This window comes from Pocillopora verrucosa, chromosome 14 (genome assembly GCF_036669915.1).
Source record: "Pocillopora verrucosa isolate sample1 chromosome 14, ASM3666991v2, whole genome shotgun sequence".
Lineage (NCBI taxonomy): Eukaryota > Metazoa > Cnidaria > Anthozoa > Scleractinia > Pocilloporidae > Pocillopora > Pocillopora verrucosa.
In genome coordinates, this window is record NC_089325.1 from 10905607 (window position 1) to 10926303 (window position 20697).

At 36.1% G+C, this 20697-nt stretch overlaps 1 protein-coding gene across 1 annotated transcript; it reads left to right on the plus strand.

Annotated features, from left to right (window-relative positions):
- The first annotated feature begins 202 nt into the window (after positions 1-202).
- On the plus strand, positions 203-18766 carry LOC131782169 (carbohydrate sulfotransferase 11-like). Its single transcript, XM_059098890.2, has 3 exons — positions 203-452; positions 13962-13999; positions 15564-18766. The coding sequence occupies exons 1-3, from the start codon at positions 314-316 to the stop codon at positions 16386-16388; spliced, it is 1002 nt and encodes a 333-aa protein (XP_058954873.1). The 5' UTR covers positions 203-313; the 3' UTR covers positions 16389-18766.
- The last annotated feature ends 1931 nt before the right edge of the window (positions 18767-20697 follow it).

A 20697-nucleotide genomic window follows, 5' to 3' on the forward strand; every position in this document is an offset into this window, starting at 1 on the left:
CCTGACGAAACAACTTTTTTTGTGGTGATTATCGGGTGACCTGGTGTGTTCAGTGAACACCTCATGCCACCGACAGACTTCAAACCTTGCCTTAAACTATTTATGCAAATTAGCTGGCTGCACATTCAATATAAAGTTGGCTAATTTGCATGTTTTTTTTTTTCGGCGCAAAACTCGTCATGTGACACGAAACACAAGCTCACGAATACCATTTACGAATCTTCATTTCGCCAGCTTAAGTGTGCGTTAATATCAACTGGGAAGACTTCTTCCATCGAAACAAAGAGAAGTTGCAAGAATATTGTATTACGAAATGAATTTTCCAGTTAGGGCTATCGTAAAACGTAAAAGAATCCTTTTGATGGGGTTAGTAATTGCTGGTGCATTCTATGCAGTGATGTTGACGCCGAAAATGAGGTGGCTGTTGAGAAAATCGAACCAGGAGGATATCGGTAGGGAAATAGTTTTTAATAGAATTGCTTCTACCTTAATAGTACCGCTTGACCTATGGCATTGCGCTAGTTTATTGGTCAATTGTAGTATAACGTTTCCTATCAAATTCATATGAGACCTTTAGCAAACCGTGACGACGACAGAAACGAGGAAGTCACAAAACGAAAGATCTAATGAACAGAACAATAGCTCAGCACGTGCCTTTCGAAACTGTGTACGTTTCTTAGCCGTCGTCTGGAAAATAACAACGTGAAATCATCAAAATTTGGATGGTACGAGAAAAAAAACCCCGACGCCAAATTACTTGAGTTTCAACATGGAACTCAACGCCGCTCCCATACTTTATGCTAAGGTTCACTTTGAACACCATAAGAAATGGTTAGCACATTCAGTCATTCGCGAAATTCCCACTGAAAATATATATTCATTTTTAAATCGACTTCTTCCTTGGCGTTAGCGTCCTAACTGCTAAAGGTCCCTATTCACAAAAACTATAACAACATGACACAACAGCCCTTAGGTAATTTACACAGTTTTGCTCCTTATTCGTTTGGGTGCGAATAGCCCCTCAAAAAATAAAATAAATAGCTTACCAAGTATGATGGTCTGTTATTACAAGACAGACACAAACAGATGGACATTAATGCTAATCCAAACAACATGGAAAAACACATGGCTTTTATGTTGGGCAAGATTTGATTTTTCTTCATAGTATTCAATTTATGAGCTCAAGCCTTGACAGATTAGCGAGCAATTTTACCTAATGAATCATTCAAATACACATCACACGTCTTCAAGATGAGAAATTCAAACTCATGAAACAGAAAAGTGTTTATCCATATGATTATATGGACAGCCTTGATGAGTTTGATGAAAAACTCACAGGAAAAATTGAATTTTACAGCATTCTTCAAGATGAGCACATACGTGATGAGCAATACATACATGCTCAAAATACGTGGAATACATTCAATCTCAAGACAATCGGTCAGTATCATGACCTGTATCTTAAATCAGATATTCTTCTGCTTGCTGATGTATTTGAGAATATCAGAAATACTTGTTTGTAATATTATAAACTTGATCCATGTCATAATTTTACATCTCCTGGACTGCCTTGCGATGCTATGTTAAAAATGACTGATATAAAATTAGAATTAATGACTGACATTGATATGTTTCAATTCGTTGACAATGGAATATGAGGGGTGGTATCCCATATATTTCAAACAGATATGGAAGAGCGAACAACAAGTACATGAAAAACTATGATAAGAATGAACCCTCAAAGTATATTATGTATTTGGATGCTAATAATCTATATGGTTATGCTATGAGTCAGCATTTCCCAACAAGTGGTCTCAAATGGCTGAGGGAAAAAGAGATTGAAAAGACAGACCTAGGTAAATACACAGAGGACAGCAAATTCTCAAAGTTGATCCCACAGAAATTATTTAACAGTCATAATGGCCACACGCTTGCTGCTAAAATATTTAACAAGACAGAAATACAATTTAAGCATCACACAGGTCAATAAACTTGTTCCAACATTATCTGAAAAAGCAAAAATATGTACTTCACTGCAGAAACCTTCAACTGTATCTTGATCTTGGATTAAAGCTGTAGAAGGTTCATAGAGTTGTACACTACAATCATTCTGCTTGGTTGAAGCAGTATGTTGATTTAAACACACAGGAAAGAACTGCTGCTTAAAATGAATCTTAAAAAAATTTTCTATGTGCTTATGAATAACAGCGTATTTGGCAAAACAATGGAAAACATTTATAAAAGATTAGACGTCAAACGAATAAATGATGAAAAAAAATTATTGAAATACAGCTCCAAATCAACATTTGTGAGCAGTAAAATTGTCAATGACAATCTTGTAGCTATTCAAAAACTAAAAGAATATGTCAATCTTAAAACACTAGGATACCTGTCATTAAAGAAAGATAAAAATTATTAATAGACACAATTTAATTAATAACTAATAATCTATATGGTTATGCTATGAGTCAGCATTTCCCAACAAGTGGTCTCAAATGGCTGAGGGAAAAAGAGATTGAAAAGACAGACCTAGGTAAATACACAGAGGACAGCAAATTCTCAAAGTTGATCCCACAGAAATTATTTAACAGTCATAATGGCCACACGCTTGCTGCTAAAATATTTAACAAGACAGAAATACAATTTAAGCATCACACAGGTCAATAAACTTGTTCCAACATTATCTGAAAAGCAAAAATATGTACTTCACTGCAGAAACCTTCAACTGTATCTTGATCTTGGATTAAAGCTGTAGAAGGTTCATAGAGTTGTACAATACAATCATTCTGCTTGGTTGAAGCAGTATGTTGATTTAAACACACAGGAAAGAACTACTGCTTAAAATGAATCTTAAAAAAATTTTCTATATGCTTATGAATAACAGCGTATTTGGCAAAACAATGGAAAACATTTGTAAAAGATTAGACGTCAAACGAATAAATGATGAAAAAAAAATTATTGAAATACAGCTCCAAATCAACATTTGTAAGCAGTAAAATTGTCAATGACAATCTTGTAGCTATTCAAAAACTAAAAGAATATGTCATTCTTAAAACACTAGGATACCTGTCATTAAAGAAAGATAAAAATTATTAATAGACACAATTTAATTAAGAAGCAGGCAAATATAGTATTTTAAAACTATCTAGAGACACCGACAGTCTAGCTTTTGAAATCGTGACAGTTATATTAAAGAGAATGAAAAATGTGGTAAAACAGCAAAAAGTATTTTAAAAATGTCATAAAAAAGAACATCAAATATGAAGACTACAAAAACTTTCTGTTCAACGAGCAACAAATAAACCCCAAAATGAAAACCATCAGAAGTATAAATCATCAACTCAGTAGTTACAAATTAAACAAAATATCATTATCATGCTTTGATCATAAGCGGTGCATCCATCACAACGGAATCACAAGTTATGCTTAGGGACACTTCAAATGTTAAAACTTGTTCCAGTAGCAGTTCTTTTTTACTGTTGCTTGGAAATGGTATCTTCAACCTCAGTGTTTTCTTTTTGAAAGAATTACGCATGGTCAGCTGCTCTATAGTTTCGTTTTTTTCACGTATATACGATAAATATTTCAATTCTTTTCGATAACTTCGACGTTTGTTCTCTAAAGCAAGGAATTTCTCGCATTCTTTGAAAATCTCTATGACCTTTGCAACATTGCCTTTCGATCCAGAAACATTATGCTTGCATGAAATCTGATGAGTCACTACTCGGTGATGGTAATGCGTGGACAGAATGTCAATTACTGAGAAATAAACATCCTGGATTGCTGGATTCTTTCTCATTATAAGTTGTTTCTGATTGTTGTCATAATACACATACATCTGTCTTGTATGTGTATTTTTTGCTATTTCACCAATCCCTTGCATACTGAAATGGCTGTCATAACCTCTCAAATTATGGAAGATACCTGGTATTTTGATTTCATCAACCTTAAATCTGAAGTGATTTGATGAGCTGACCTGTGATGTGACAGTGGTCTCTTACTCTGATATCTTTCTGTGTGTATGATTTACCGCAAATGTGACATTCTTTGGCTTGCTTAGATTTTTGTTCATCTTCATCAGACATTTTCAATAGTTATTGAAATGCTTTCTTAACGTTCTTTTTCCAGCAATCATCTTCTTTAATCATCTTTTCCATGAACTTAAAGACAGCAATTTCTCCTCTGTTTATTTAAACTGGCTTGCTGTATTTATCATCATAACAACAAACTACCTTATTACCATATCCACAGACTGTGTGTTTCTGGTATGCTTCAGTGTATGATTCATGATTATCTGGTACACATGTGTGAGCCTTTTCTGTTATTGCTTCAAAATCTGCGTAGATAAGAAAAGGTACTGGCAATTGTTTGTGAGAACTATTGAATTTTAATGTATCATTACCTTTTCAGGCATTTTTACTGCCTACTTTCCATTTATCACGATACAGTCAGTTTTTCGTCTGTAAGTGTCTCCTTACTGCTGAAACATTACAAACAGTACGTGCAAAAGTGTTTTCTGTGTTGACGTTTTGCTTCGTGATACATGAACATCTTGAAATCTTTGATGAGTACATAATGCTTGTTTTTTCTTGATACGTAGATTGGAAAGGCTTGTTTTTCTTCATAACTAAATACATTTATGTTGATGTTATTCTGCTGCTCAATTTTATTGTACTGCTTCACAGATTTTGGAAATTCAATGTTTGAATAATCCAACTCGTCAACATATTTTTATTTCTCTTTTTATTTTCTCTGCGTTATTTTCTTGTGGATTCATATGTCTGATGTGACTTCATTGGAAACATTTGTTGTCATTAGTTCTTATATTAATCAAGCCTTTGGTTGGATTTCTTAATTCTGATGGTAGTTGAATGTATGATAATCCTTTCAGAGGATTATATCGAATAATATTGATCCAATGTCTATCAAATGATTTAATAATCTGACCAGAGCCTTGTGATATTCAAGACCTGAAATCACAAGATCATCTTCAAGATCAGCAAAGTTAGTTATTGTTTTGGGTGAACTTTTAAAATAAGCTGTTTATCGATGACAACATCTTGTGAGATCTTTTCAAATGTGATGATCAAAGTCTCGACAAATTTCAAACCTTTCATTTCACCCAACAGTTGTGCGAGTCTGTATTGAATGGCTTTTCTTGTTCCAGTGTTTTGTTTAAATGGATCTGTATCATTGTTCACACCTATTTTAAATGATTTAGTATATTCTTTGAGAGATTTACTTTTCCCTTCTATTTTTGTCCTTAGTGCTGCACCTGGTACTACAATCTTTTTTCTGGGTATTAGGGTTGGTTTTCACCCATCTCTAATTTCAACTAATGGAGGAATGATATTATCTTCAAATTCTTGCACATCTGTTTAACATTTTTCCGTGGTGTTGGAATTGGTTTTATCCTTGGTTTGGGTACTGGTCTTTCTGGTTCAAAATTTTGCTTCAACAACAGTTTTATTAACTGTGATTTGCTAAGCTTTTTGAGATCAGCTTTTTCATGTTATATAATTTGATAACTTTCGATTCCATAATAATAGAATATAACTGAATATCTTTTATATCTTATTTAATCCACCTTTACGTATTAAATAAAACATTTTAGAAAAAAAGAAAATTATTCGTTTTCTGTATTTTTCTGATGCTTCTTGGTTTTGAGATGCATCCACTTCTTCCAAGAGTGTAATTATGATTATTGTCACAAATGTCACAGCACCACTCCTTATTCAACATATGTTTGATCTTTTGATCTTCGTATAGCATTCATTCTTTCCTCATCAATTGTGTATTTTCCACGTTTGTAGTTAATTTATTATTACTCATAATATATTATACTACACTATTTTCTTTATGTATCTTTTGTAAATGTTTTAAATGATTGGATAGAGATTCGTTTGATTCTAAGTTCTTTTCGCAATATTTGCACTTAATTTTAATGTTAGGTTTGTATTCTTTTAATTCTCTTATTATGAGATCTTAATCATTAGAAATCGTGTATTCATAATCATTTTCCAATTTCAAATGTTCATCAGATATTTGGTAGTTATCAGTAGGTGATTTAACTTCAATGCAGAATCCATTATATTTCAAATGGTTATTAGCAATAATTATGTCTGGTTGACCTTTCATGTAACCTCTTCCATATGAATCTAATCTATTATATAAAGTGTCTTGATTTTAACCAAGCTGTGCAATTAAGATGACTTCTGGATAAAATCTTCTAATGTATTCCACTACTTTGTAATGTAGGTAATTTAGTGTTAAAAACTGAGTTGAAAACGTAAATTAACCACAATAAAGAGTAAAAGGCTGACGTTTCGAGCGTGAGCCCTTCGTCAATCGCTCATTGTTCTTTTCCATCTGTCAACACTTGATTTTTCTTCCTTTTGTATTGAGTATATTTTTACGCTTTGTTTGTGCAACAATTCTTTGAGATGTTTGTCATAAAACTCTTTTCCCTTGTATACCAAAGATGTTGTGTTTGTCTGCCTTCTTTGAATATGGTCTTAAATGCCTCAGTCCCAGTTTAACCTTTCTTGTCTTTCAAGGCGAGGTTTTATTCATTCATATATGCTGAAAACATCGATGACCATGAGCACATACTTGTATCCTTTATTCCATTTGCTAACTTGCTGCATGTCAACCAAATCTGCTGGCAAAATTTTATCAGTATTGTTGACAACCACGCGTATTGATTTGTAGTTGTTCTCTCGTTTGTTTTGTCGCGTTACAAAGAACTTATCAAGCTATCATTAAAAAAAAATGCTAGTCCCAGACTGAGGGACTGAAGGCTGGTTTTCACCTGACAGAATCAGATGCAGAACACAAATTCTGCTTGTGACTCTGTCCCTTACAATTCTCGATTCCATTTTCTTTTGGGAATCCCAAGGGTAAACCCAAATGTCCAACTTCATGGAGTTTTCTCCATGACATTGACTCAGCTTATCACTCTTACTTAAGGAAAAAACAGCCTCAAACAATTTTTCTCAGTTGTGGTTATCAATGGAGAAAGGGAAAGTTAATTGCGAACAACAAAGTTAATGTTTTCCACAACGTTTAAGTCTTCTTAATAATCTTACTACAACTTACTATAAGGATTTCAGCATTATACTTACAAGTACTTACAAGATGGGTGAATTTGCATGAGCAGTCATCAATGTTACACATGTATAGATGTAATTTAAGGACAGAATCAGTAAATGGCATATTTTAGTTTTGATTTTTACAACTACAAAACATTGTACAAACTTTCCTAAAGTATTCCTTTGTGTTGTAGAAAAAAATATGTGAAAAGGATGATGGTTTGTCCTTAGTTTCATGTGATACATTTTCTTGTATTTTTAATTAGCATCAAAATAACCAAAAGTACTTAGTCATTATATTAGTTCCATCTTGGTAATTGACAGGAAAATCACATTGACATAGAACTCAAATGGTTCTACATGTATACATTAACTAATGCCTGCAAATGTAACATAAGATTAAGGTAGATATGAAATCCCAGACACTGACTCTCAGCTAGGGGGCCATTCTGTTCCAGGCATACATGTAGATCATTCTCTGCAATACTAGTTAATTCTATATCAGGAACTTCCACGGGCATTGTGTCATCCAGGAGTACACTGTTTCCACCCCACTGACAATCAGGTCAGGGGCCATTCCAATCAATGCCATAATGGGGAACACTGTCCACCTGTGGAATAGAAATTACATGTACATAGACAGAAACAGTTGATCAGTCAGTCCTCTGTCCAACTGGTCATGAAAACAAAATCCTCCGAGGAAAGTTAAAGGGTAACTGACGCCAATTTTTTCCCTTTTTTTTTCCCAACACATTCCTCTTAGGTTAAAGAATCCTAAATGAGCAAATAGACGATATATTGTGCAATACCAAATTTTCTACAAATTTTTTTTAACGCTCAGTGGACGGCCATCTTGAAAACGTTCCGATCCACGTCACGTGATGTGATACGTCGCACGTGTGTACAACAGTGAAAAGCGCCATGTCAAGACCAGAAAGTAACAAATTCGCCCTTGCTGTCCAGCTGCTGTCGAAATTTACGAGTGGAAAAAAATAGGATTTGTTCCATTCTGATATAGGCCAGCATTTATAGACTATGAAATACGAAGTGAGAAATAAAATAGCAAAGGTTGAATAAACGAAACGTCTGTATTCAGAGCCACAGGTAATTTGCACGCCATTCCAAACAGCTTTAAAAAGATATATTCCCATAATTTTTTTCTCTTAACCACTATATCGAGTCCTATACTTAAAGAAATATTTTTTAATTTATACCGAAAGTATTTGAGTTTAGATTTTGTTCGGTGTATGTAACCATGTCCTCAGGCCCATCGGTTCTGGAGTGAGGGTGACTAAGCGCAAAGTGTTGTCACCATGGTATTTTTCTAAAAACTGAACAATACATCGACGACAGACGAACTCATTGCTCACAAATTCTTTTCCATGTTTGTAGCAGAACATCTCAATACACTTGTTACAGTTTAGTCCGTTCGCGTAGTGACTCCAAGTCGACCTAGTGCAATCTAGCGCGACACGATGTGCTATATCGTTACAAAGTGTTGACAACTGGCGCAAGTTCTTCATGAAAGTTGTTCATGAAAGTAATTTGCAGATCTATGAATTAAACCAGGATTTGAAATTGTTTTTTCGATTTGACAAACTTTTTAAAAGCGATCTGTCTAAAAGATATCGATTCTAAATATTTTTTTTCGGATTTGCAAAATATTTTTGGATGTCCCTTTTCGGCTTCCGTAACTAACATCTTTTGACCCTTGAGTTTGTTTGCACCATACATTTGCATTCGGTAATTTAATTCTCAGATGTTTGACGGGTTCTCGCACGACAATATTGTCAAAATCACATTTCCGCGTCAGACTTATGTAAACATGAACATCGCTGACTCAGTCTCATATTATTTCAACTTTGGGAAAGGCCATTACTCCGTTCTTAGGGTAAAACAACACATCTTCGATAAATTGCGATTTTTTATAATAAATTAAGTAAACTCTGCGATAGCTAACTGAAGAAAGAATTATAGAAACTTGCTCACACCGTTCGCTATCATTTGAAAACTTTCTAAGCAAAACATAATCCGTAAGATATAAAAAAAACTTCTTTTCCCTTAATACCACGACTGTATTAAACATTCCAAACGATGGGACAATAACTTGAAAAATACGAACACTTTGAAGTGTGATGAACCGGCGCAAGAGTTTTGAATCGATGAATGCCAAAGTCATCGTTTTACCGAAACGTGATTTGAATTATAACCTGAAGCGAGTATCAAACGACGGTTGGTAAAAAAGGTTTGAATTTTTCTGCGCTTCAGGCCACCCTCTTTTTTTCTCCGTTTGGTGTCGTCCGACCGACCCAAATTTTTGGCATTTTTCAAAAATAAATATGTAAAAAGTGACGACGTATCTAAGTCATTTTTCAAGTTAAATAATTCCTTTAATCTGAAAAACGAGCATATTAACAGCATAGAGAGAAAAAAAAGCAACAACAAGAACATTTTTTATAGTATATTGTGCATTTTGTCGATCAAAATACGTAAATATTAACTTTTAACGTCATCCTTGTTGTTCATCTTCTGAGATATTAGTAATAACCTTAAACGTCATCCTCATCACCATGGTATGTCGAGTGGGAGTTTCTGAGGTTGATCCTTTTTCCTTCGCTGTCTTAACATTGCAATAACATCCACCAACGTTTCCGCCAAATTGATTTTGGATTCATGTCTTGTTGTTTCCAACTCAGCGGTCAAATCATTGCACACGCGCACTAAGGCCGAGGCTTATACACATAGTTGTTCTGGACTTTACCCACTATGTGTTAGTTTTCACTTTTGCACGGCGGCGTGATGAAGCCGTCAGTAAACTTGGCCGTGCTGGCAGTGGTTATACTTTGTTGTGTTTGTTGTGTTCATGGTGGAGTTGCCGAGGGAAATGTGTGAAAAGATCCAGAGCCACACAAGATATTTGTGACGATCACAGGTCTATGTTTATAGCGAACAGTGCACTGTGTAGCAAGGGTAGAAGAAAGGTTCTGTCACTTTCCTTTATCACCGAAACGAAGCGTCCGCGTTAAAGGCTGTTGGGATATCTCACGATGAAATAAAGCCAAGATTTAATCCTTCCCCAAATCCTTTTTTCATTTGTCTTATGCATTCGAATAGTTAGGAGTTTGATATTTTCTTCCTTACTTTACACTAGACACGCATTCGGAAATCCCTCTTATTGTTTTCAAACTTTCGTGCATGCGAAGTGTTTGTCCGCTGTGTTGTTGTTTCCAGGCTCCACAGCAATGACGCTGGGGTACCAGGCCTCCTATTCAGAGACTTCTTGTAATTTTTTGTTTTTAGGTTTTCTTTTTTTTCAATCCGACCGACCGACCCAATATCAGGAAACGCATTCGACGCTAAACGAAAAAAGAAAAAAAAAGGGGGGTGGCTTAGCTACAAGTAAGGGAAAACCCAGTTAAGACACGACTTACCCCCTCTTCTTTCTCGGATACTTTGTAGTTCGCTTCTTTTTGTTGATATCCTCGATATTTTCACTTTGTTTTTTGGAGCTCTTTGTATTTCCTTCTCACGTTGCTATTCACTAGATATTCGCCTTTTTATCTACGCCTGTTCTTTCTCGCTTCTCTCGCTGTATTCTGTCTATTTTAGCGTCTTTTCTAATATTCTTTCGCGTTTTTCTCGACTCACTTTACGCCTTTTACTTCTTACTTTCTTTGGTCGCTCCGTCTCTTTCATTTCAGCCTATTTTCACTTAAAACCCTTGCTCCACGAACTTAAATTATAACAATTTCCTCTGGATGACAAAGTTTTAGCGCTGCCGGTATTGTTTCTTTGCGAGTTGATTAGAAATTGCAAAATACTGAGAATTGCTGGTCAACTACAACCTCACCAGTTTGATTTCCCGCTCAAAACGTGGGTTTCAAATTATTTGCCTGCGCAGCTTCACATCTACCAGCCCACGTGAAACTCTCGTGTAATACCTATCCGTGTGCCGGCGGTACGCTGCACTAAAGCTCGACACTTGAGTATGCGCACTTCATTGTCGTTCTTGAGAAAATAATTCCCTATTCTCTGAAATAGAGATTCTTCTCACGATTTTCGGATGTGATGCATTCTTATCAGAAGAATCGTCTTCTATTCAATCCTGTTGCAAGAACTTCGAACTAAGAATCGCAATAAAATGATTATTTTGATAAGGATTTTTGAGAAAATGCTGGTAGGGGAATTAAGAGTGAATAAAAATATCAATGACTTAAAAAAACAGTTTCTGACAATTTTCAAGTAAAAATGATACCATTGAAAGATATTCCACAAATAGATTTGATAATCATGTAAGAGCCATTGCATATGTTATGATAGAAAATTCTGAATCATCCCTCTCATGTTTGAAATTGATATGAGAAACAAAACTGATGTTGTTTATGAAGAAGACCTGTCGGTTTTTGTAGTCGTTTATAGTCTTAAGAGTTGTCATAATGATATTTCAACAAATATTATGGATGAAGTGTATTCAATTAACTGTTAAATTTGAAGAAAAAGTTGCTGGAAGACAAAAGAACTAGTAATCAAGGAAGCTACGAATGACAAAAATCCAATCACAAAAAAAACAATTTGGTGACGCAACAAAAAAATATATTTTACAGAAATAAGATGGCACATAATAACACGGTATAGTGACAATCAGATGATAATCATTTTACTTATGAATCATCAGATGTGACTAGATTGAAAATAAAAAATATTGGCATGTATATGTGGATTGTTTTTGATGGCCATAAAAGCACATTAGGTAGTTTTCTCAGATTGTTGATGGACATATTAAAAAAAGCTTGTTAATACAATCATTAAAAATGTTTCAATTTTGCAATTATGTTATATATAAAAGAAGAAAATACGAGCATATCACTTTCAACAGACGTAGTTACAACAGTATTTGATGGCCTAAATGATAGTCCCATAAATTTAGTCAAACTTGATTAAAATAGTGTAATTATTTATTTAGACCAGTATTCATCGTAAAAAGCAAGGATTTTTTTATTAAGTTATTTAAAACTTTCAAACTATATATTCATCATTTCAAAGACCTTTTTCATAATAAAAACTATATTTATTATTCTCTTTCTGATTGTGCCAATCAGCTCAAATATTTCCAATACTTTCTGTTTTTTTGTTGTCTACTGAAATTTTTTGGGTACACCGAAAATCACTTTCATAACATAATATTTTCTACAATAAACAGACTTTCTTGTAAATTTATACAAATCCTCATGAAAATCAATAAATTCTGTTTCAAGTTCATGCCTATCAATTTGACCACATTTCAATCAAACAAATTCCTTGTTTTTCTTTTGAATTTTCATATCCACGCAAAATCGCTCAATTTTTACAACTCGTTCTTTAATCTGTTCATCACAAAATGGACACCTAACTTCCTTCAATTCATCACGAATTTCTTCGTTACAATTAATTTCATGCTATTAAATGAGATATTTTTTATCTCAATGCGCAGGCAGTTAGTCAGTTATTGAGAAATGAAGACATCCTGTTTTTCTCAGAATTTCTGTCTGATTGCTGTTATAGTAAAATTTCTATGTGATTTTCCATTGTATGGAAAATAAATAGCAGATGGCGTGTTCGAGCCCAATTTGAGAAATCGGGCTAGCGTCGCCATCTACTGTACTACAGATTCGGCACATGTAAAGTTCGACGTTTGAATCAACTAGGTCCCACAGATTTGTATTTGGGTCGACCTACCGTTCTATTCGAAAAGGGTTGTCGAATAGATCGGCAAAAGATCAACTTTATTTCATACGTCGAACTGTTTCATTTGCCGAATCTAATGCATACATTACAAATACATGCAAAAAATTAATTTTTACTCAGAGTTCTTCACATTTCGTATAATTGTCATGCGCACACAAGTTGTTTTGCAACAAATTACGGGAAGAGCGTAAAAAAATTTGAACCTACTAATACCATTAGTACTCTTTGCATGCCTGAAGTCCTCCAGGCGGGTATTTCATAGGAATATGGCAGCCATCTATTGCTGTCCAACAGCAAGGAAATTGCGAAAATTTTTTCCATGTTGTACCCTTCTTCAGTTTGAGGCATGTGACTTGACACAGTCTCATTCCATAAATGTTCCACCAGGATTTGACAGACTTCCTGGTAGATCGAGGAGACAGTGGAGATTCCTAGTCCTGACATTGTTGCAATGTACAGAGATAATCTCATTTGCCTGGTTTATACAGACAAATGGCAAGCCTCAGTGCTGGCGATATCGGTTCAAAGTTTGCCGAATAAGGAAGGATTCAATGCGGTTCAGGATGAAATTAAATGTTTCCTAGGATACCCCGAAGATTTTCTTGAACTTTGCCTCTGAAGAGGTGTTGCAAACATTTTTCCACCAGCCAGTATTTCTTTTTAGCCGACGACAAGCACGAACTGGACAAAGAACGATAATCTTCCTTTGGGAAATGAGAAATAATAGAAGGCAAGCCAAATTCAAAACTCGTTTCCTACTGGCATTGAGGCTATTTAATGCTAACTGTATTTTAAGTCGGCTTCCTTGCTTCCTCTACCCTCCTTCATCGCACTTGCAAGACAAAGAAGCTCTTCATTCCACAAGTTTTCTTTCCCGCATTTTTCCCCGCCATTTTGGTAAGCAATAACCGCTCACCGCAATAGAGTCATGTTCACTTTTCCAATTAAGTTCGACTCAATCTCGAGCCCAGGGTTATTTTGGCTCCTTGTCAGCGGTATGATCGCCAAATAATGACCTCGTACGTCAGATCAACGTCACCGCTAAGTAATTCCATATTTTTTAAGGTGAAAGTGGAAGAGTTGCATCTTGCAAACTCCCTTTATCAACAACCAGATTTCTAATAAATTTCAGTTGACTTTTAACAGATTCCCAGAATACTGAACAGATGAAGAGAGAGGCACTGGTAAGTACACAATTAAAAATTCAGCGAGTGAGAGTAAAATTTTCTACTCGTCAGAATTCTTGCTATGGGGGTTGTGTCTGATCGCATTCTCGACCAAAACATGTCATTTTCACACCTGCAGCAGACCTGCTGGTCTATAAAATCCACATCCATTTTCAAACCTTACCTCTAAAAGTTGCACTTTGGGTTTGGAATTCATTACACTCTCCCGCGGAATATCATTACTTGATAAAATAATTGATAATGAATTTGAGGTAAGTTCTCAATTGAACTTGATACAATATAATCTTAAAGGAGTGTAAACTTTCGGATTAATGTCTCTCAGCACTTTCACACAAATCGAATGCGGCCAATTTTCAACCATTCGGTTTTGCGCTCATTTTCAATCCAAAGTGACTCTATAAACCTGTTTTTACTGTTGTTTTACAACAACTCAAAAATCCTTTGCTCGAAATAAAAAGACTTTCTGGAAAAAAAATGTTTCTCCTTACTGAAATAAAACTGAAATGAACTTCGCTGAAATCCTGCAATCATAAGAACACATGCGCGAGATAAAATATACAGAAGAAAAAGTAAACGAAACTTATCATTGACGGATTAATGGCTTAAGATTAGAGACAAGGGTCATTCCTTGAGAGAAGAGAAAGTGTATTTTCTGTACGACGTATTCTTTTCACATTGGGCTCATGCTTTGTAGAGCAGTTTTGTCGAAAACATGATTAAAAATTTGTTCCACCCAGAGAGTCTATCCCAGTAGTACACAGAACGCAAGTCACACATAAATCTACGTTACATTGCTCAGATCGGCAACGACTGACTTTCCTTTTGCTGGTTGGTGAAGCATCCAACCGCAACTTCGTTGAAGACCGAGGTTTAAAATCCGGCTTAGGAGAAATTAGGGTTTTATCTACCACCCGTCCTTAACTACATTTTCAACATTTTTCTTTGTATTTTTTTTTGTCATCTTTTTTCAAAGATAACATCTTTTCAACGAATTCTTCAGCTAAGGGGAGTGGGAAATGGAACGATATATTCTTTCTTTATTTTAGTTAGTGGTATTTTAAAATATAAACTCAGTTGACATGAAATCATTTCTAAAGCTTAAGACCATTTTAACCAAAACCTACAATAGTATCCGGTGAATATGCTAAAAAAATTAGCCTAAATGTTTGGATTTACATTATATGTAAGTAATAATGATTCTGCAACTGTATATCACGCGCTACTCACATAGCGTGGGTGTCGAATTTGAGAATTGTTAACAAACAGTTCAAACAGCTGGTTCCTTCCCTCTCTCCCTATAATATTCACTTGGAGTCAAAAACATGGCCATCTTTTTGAATGTATAAAATTAATAAACTAAAGATCAATTGTTCCCCGAAAAAAAGTCGCACAAATGCGGTGATCGCAGAAACAAAATGGGACACTAAGACTTGTTTTGTAAGTAGTACTCACGAATCGATTCGTGACGAAGCCCTTTTTTAGCGATTTCGCGCCTTAACTGTTCCAGCCTTGTTGACAATCTTCATCACCTTAAATCATTTTTAATGTCCTTTTTTTTTAGATCAGACTTCTAGAGGAAAGATATCGGCCTTGGAATTCTTCTGCTTGTACCACGCAAGGTAGAGGAAAACCAATCCAACATGTCGTCAAACATCACCTTATCGTGTCCGAGCGTTACAAAACACTCTTCTGTTTCGTTCCTAAAGTAGCATGTAGCAACTGGAAACGAATTTTTCATGTTTTAGATGGACATTTCAACTCGTCGAAAGATATATCCCACAATGCTTCGCACGAATCAGGAAGGTTACGCTTTTTGAAACATTATTCAAAAGCTACAGTGGTAAATCACATGTTAAAAACATACAAAAAGATTGCATTTGTTCGCGAACCCATGGAGCGATTTCTGTCGGCCTACCGGAGCAAATTTGCACCCGTTGATCCCCCTAGGAAGGGATATTATTACAAAATCGGCCTAGAAATCATCAGAAGCGTGCGACAGAACTCTACGGGGTTAACTCCACATTATCCCACATTTAAGGAATTCGTAACTTACACAAGTACTACGCCTGTTAGCTCTCATGATGAACACTGGGATCTTCAGCATAATTTATGCGCACCGTGTGATATAAATTATGACTTTGTTGGCTTTTATGATAACATCAAAGCAGATGCTCACCTCGCTCTTATGTTGATGGGAGCTGATGGAGAGGTTACATTCCCAAACATCGAAGCTGCACCCGAGGGACAAGGATCACAAACGAAGATGAAAACTTTCTATTCAGGAATATCACAAGAAGAATTCACACGACTGCAGAATATATACGCAAAAGACTATGACATTTTTGGATTCAAAAAGCCCAGTTATCAAGAAATAGTGAATCTCTGAATTGCTTCAGTCATAGCATAGAAAAAGGATTGCTGTTTAAAATGGCTTATAGCTGTGACAGAAATACGCCATTTTATCTAAACGCTACAACAAGAGGTCCTTTTATATGATCACTACTTAGCTGCCTTTTTCCTGACGAGGTGTAAATAGGTGTCAGGAAGCAAGCCGCCATAGTCACGATTTAAAGGAGCGTAGGCGGAGTTAATATGCCAAGCCTCCAAACAAAGGCGCTGGTGGTAACGCCGATTAGTGGTGATAATCTTAGAATTATCCCACCCAATTGTATGGTTAGTTAGGCATATGTGCTCCGATGAAGCTGAATTTACCTTTTTGCAAAATAAAACCGCTTTTTGATGCTCTTTCAAACGTGTACCAAGCTGACGTTTGGTCTGTCCGTTGTATTCGTTGTCACAGTCATTGGAAGGAATAGAATAAATGGCGTCGGTTCGTTGTTCTTTCGTGACAGGATCCTCATGATGGGTTCCGTAACACCCTACATGTAAGGAATAACAGCAAAACCAGTCGCTGGTTCCCTTTTATCAAGAGTATTACTAGTTGTAACTGGTTTTTGGCAGTTACGGAGAAAGGTTTTTGTATAGCCATTTGCCTTTAGGACATTAGAAACATATTTCCTCTCCTCTCTCTTTCCTTCGAATCGAGTTAAGATGGTAAACAGTCAGCCCTCCTGAGTAAAGTTTTGGCTACAGAATTTTTATGGCAAATAGGGTGGTGAGAATCGAAAGGGAGGTATTTGTCGGCGTGGGTAGGTTTACGGTAGACACTTGTCTCTAAATTACCCTGAACACCTCTGGACACGTTTAAATCAAGAAAGGGCAAATGTCTATCCTTTTCACGCTCAAGGGTAAATTGGATCGACGGCTCTACTGAATTCAAATGCGACAGGAGGCGCTCCGCTTCATTTTCGGATACCGCAGAAATAACATCATCGACATATCGTTTCCAGAAAAAGGGTTTAACCGGTGAAGTGGCTAAGGCCCTTTGTTCCACGTCTTCCCGGCAATGACAGCAGAGACGGGCGAACTCATAGCTGTACCGAGAACTTGTTGATAGTACGTGCCGTTATATGCCGATTGCGTAGTTTTGAGGCAAAAAGACAACAGATGAATAATATCCTCCACAGGCAAAGAAGTTCTTTGTCCTTGGGTAGCATCTTCTTTGAGTCTCTCCTCCGCAACCTTAACGGCAAGATCAACTGGGATTTTAGTGAAGAGCGAAACAACGTCGAAAGATGCTAATTAATTACAAGCGTTAAGAGTCTTATCTCTTATGAAATCCGCAAATTCGCAGGAATTTTTGACAGGGTAATCAGTAATCAGTATAGAATTTTAGGTTAGCCATAAAAACATGGACCTAAGCCGTCACTTTGTACGTAGAGTCACTTATCTTACCAGCTTTTTTTCAAATCAAACAACATTTTGTTTAACTTTCTTTGAGTTTTACTGGTAGGATCAGAGTTTAAGACTGCAAACGTACTCTTGTCATTAAGCAGAGACAAAGCTTTGTCGTGATATTGCTGTTTGTCCATAACCACAACGCAATTACCCTTGTCAGCAGATAATACGAGCATGTCCGGATCTTTTTTAAGAGCTATAAGCGCATTGAAAACATCCTTTTGAATGTTTTTGGGAGGAGGTTTAGCACGCCTGAGTATGCTGCTTACGTCTGCTCTTACCAAGTGCTTACGGTCGTCGTTGAGTTGAGAGTAATCATATAAAAGGATCTCTTGTTGTAGCGATTAGATCACCCCTGATGAAGGCACCAGACAGGAGTGTCGAAACGTTGGGTCTATGAATTGTAACTTCTTCGGTTACATTCATTAAATCTGTAAACCAGAGTAGCATCAAACCATGTCTGAAACCAAATGAGTCTTGGTCAATGGCGTTTTCTCGCGCCTCAGTCAGTTTGTTTGTGGCGGCTCCTTCTGATATGGTCTTTAACATGATGGTTTTTTTCCTTATTTCTTTGGTCTTTTTATAGTTTTAGTGTTCAAATTATACCCTTTAAATTGGAGAAATTAAAAAAAATTCATCGAAGGGGAAAAAAGACAGCTAAAGGCGTGCACTAAGCCTGTTACTTGAAGATGCAAATTATGATCTTGAAAGCAACGACTCGAAGAACGTTTCGAGTCGATGTCGTTAAAAACTGTGTGATTTTCCCTCAAATTATAAATCAAATTGTTCCATTCGCTCGAGACTTTCTACCTGTCAAGTTTTTTTTAAGTGTGTCTTTAAAAACCTTTGTTTCCAGCTACCTCAAATGGCACCGTCAACCGATGAAGTGACGCGCGTGATTAGCGCCAGTACAGGCTTATATGGGGTAAGTTTGGCCCACCATATCTTTTAAATATGCACGGTGACCTATCCTTTACATTGTATTTTTCGAAACAAACGTTGGTCTGAAACATTTAAGAAGGTCGGTTAAAACATTTAAGAAGAGCTTAAACAAATTGTTTTTTCTGAGGAATCACCTTGAGGCGGTTTGAGGTTTTTTTTGCGACGGTAGAGTAAGTTTTGAAGTAGTTGAATGGAATCAAATTCTCTATTGTTGAAGCTACTTGATGAGCGACGGATTCATGTTGAAAAGAGCTTTGAATGCCCTTTTTGTGCCAATGTGAAATAATTTATGGATTAAATGAGGAGTTTGGATCAACCATCGAGGTTTACTCTTAAATGACTAAGGCTAACGGTTCCTCATGTCATCGTGGAAAATATCTCCCCCCCCTGTCTTGGACGTATAGCGGTCCCGCCTTCGGATTGGTTCATTCGACATTTGTACGCCCAAATCCACTCTGAGTGGTTTGGGCCCGGTGAAGTATCGCACTTTGCTGATCAAAGGTTCTGATTACCTGCGCGTGTTGTTGATTGACACGAAACACTCGAACTCGCGATTACCATTTACGAATCTTCCCTCCGTCAGCTTAAGTGTGCGTTAATATCAACTGGGAAGATTCCTTCCATGGAAACAAAGAGAGTTTGCAAGAATATCGAGTTACGTGATGAGTTTCCCAATAAGGGCTATCGTAAAACTCAGAAGACTCCTTTCGATAGGGTTGGTAATTGCTGGTGCATTCTATGCAGTAATGTTGATGCCGAAAATGCTGCGGCTATTAAGAAAAGTGAACCAGGAGGATATCGGTAAGGAAATAGTTTTTAACAGAATTACTTCTACCTTAATAGTATCGCTTGACACTGGAAAACACCTATAGCAATACGCTAGTTAATTGGTCAATTGCAGTCTAACGTTCCCTATCAAAGTCATTCATAAAACCTAAAACAACACAACAGCAAAGCCATCGGGGAATTTATGCAGTTTTGCTCCTCATTCACTTTTTAAAATGGCTTACCAAGTGTGATGCATATGGTCTGTTATTACAAGGTGCGACAGCGGTTTTATTACAAAGTGGGACAAGTGTTATTACTAAGTGCGCCAGGTATTAAAAAGTGTGACAATTTTATTACAAAATGCGACAGGTATAACAAAGTGCGACAGTATTTTATTGTGCGACGATTATTACAAATTACGATAGAAAAAATAGACAAGTAGCACTAAACGTTTGTTGATCGCTAAGTGTGTTTTCAACGACCATTGTGGGAAGCCCAAATGTAATTGTCTCTTAGAGAAATACTAAATGAAGGGAAAAGGACCGTTTTATTAACCAGCGATGAGGGTCTTCAATTGTTATATGGTGGAGCACAAAATTTGAAAATTGTCTCTTAATGAGATGGTAACGACGGAATGAGAACAATGTGGCTAATCTCAAGCTTAGATAAGTAAATCCTTATATTCCAATTTTTAAATACAGCCGGACCGTCTCAAGAACTATTTTATTATTAGGCTTAGCTTCAATCAAAATTTAGCTGTTAGTAGACAATACATGTTGACGTATTTTCAGTTGCGAATTACTAGGTAATTAAACTCTTGATAAGTAACAAGTGATATATTCTTGTGATGTAAACTGCGGTGTTTTTCATGGATTTCTAGCCCTGATAAAAGTCATAAGAGCAAACGTGTAAAATTACGATAATTTTTTACGGGTGTTCACGCCACTCTGTCAGGTTAATCAGTGAATTAATAACAAATCGTTCAACATCCTCCGTCCAAGGTCGTTTGCCAAAATTTATCTCGAATTATGGCTGCTAACAATAATGAAAAGTTTGTATCGCTACAGACACTGACATTCAAAATTTCCTAGAAGCGTAAAAAACCTAAAATACGAGAAGAAAAACTGAAAGTTATTTGGCTTTGGTGAGAATATTTGTCGTGGCTGAGCTAAAATCAGCAACCGAAA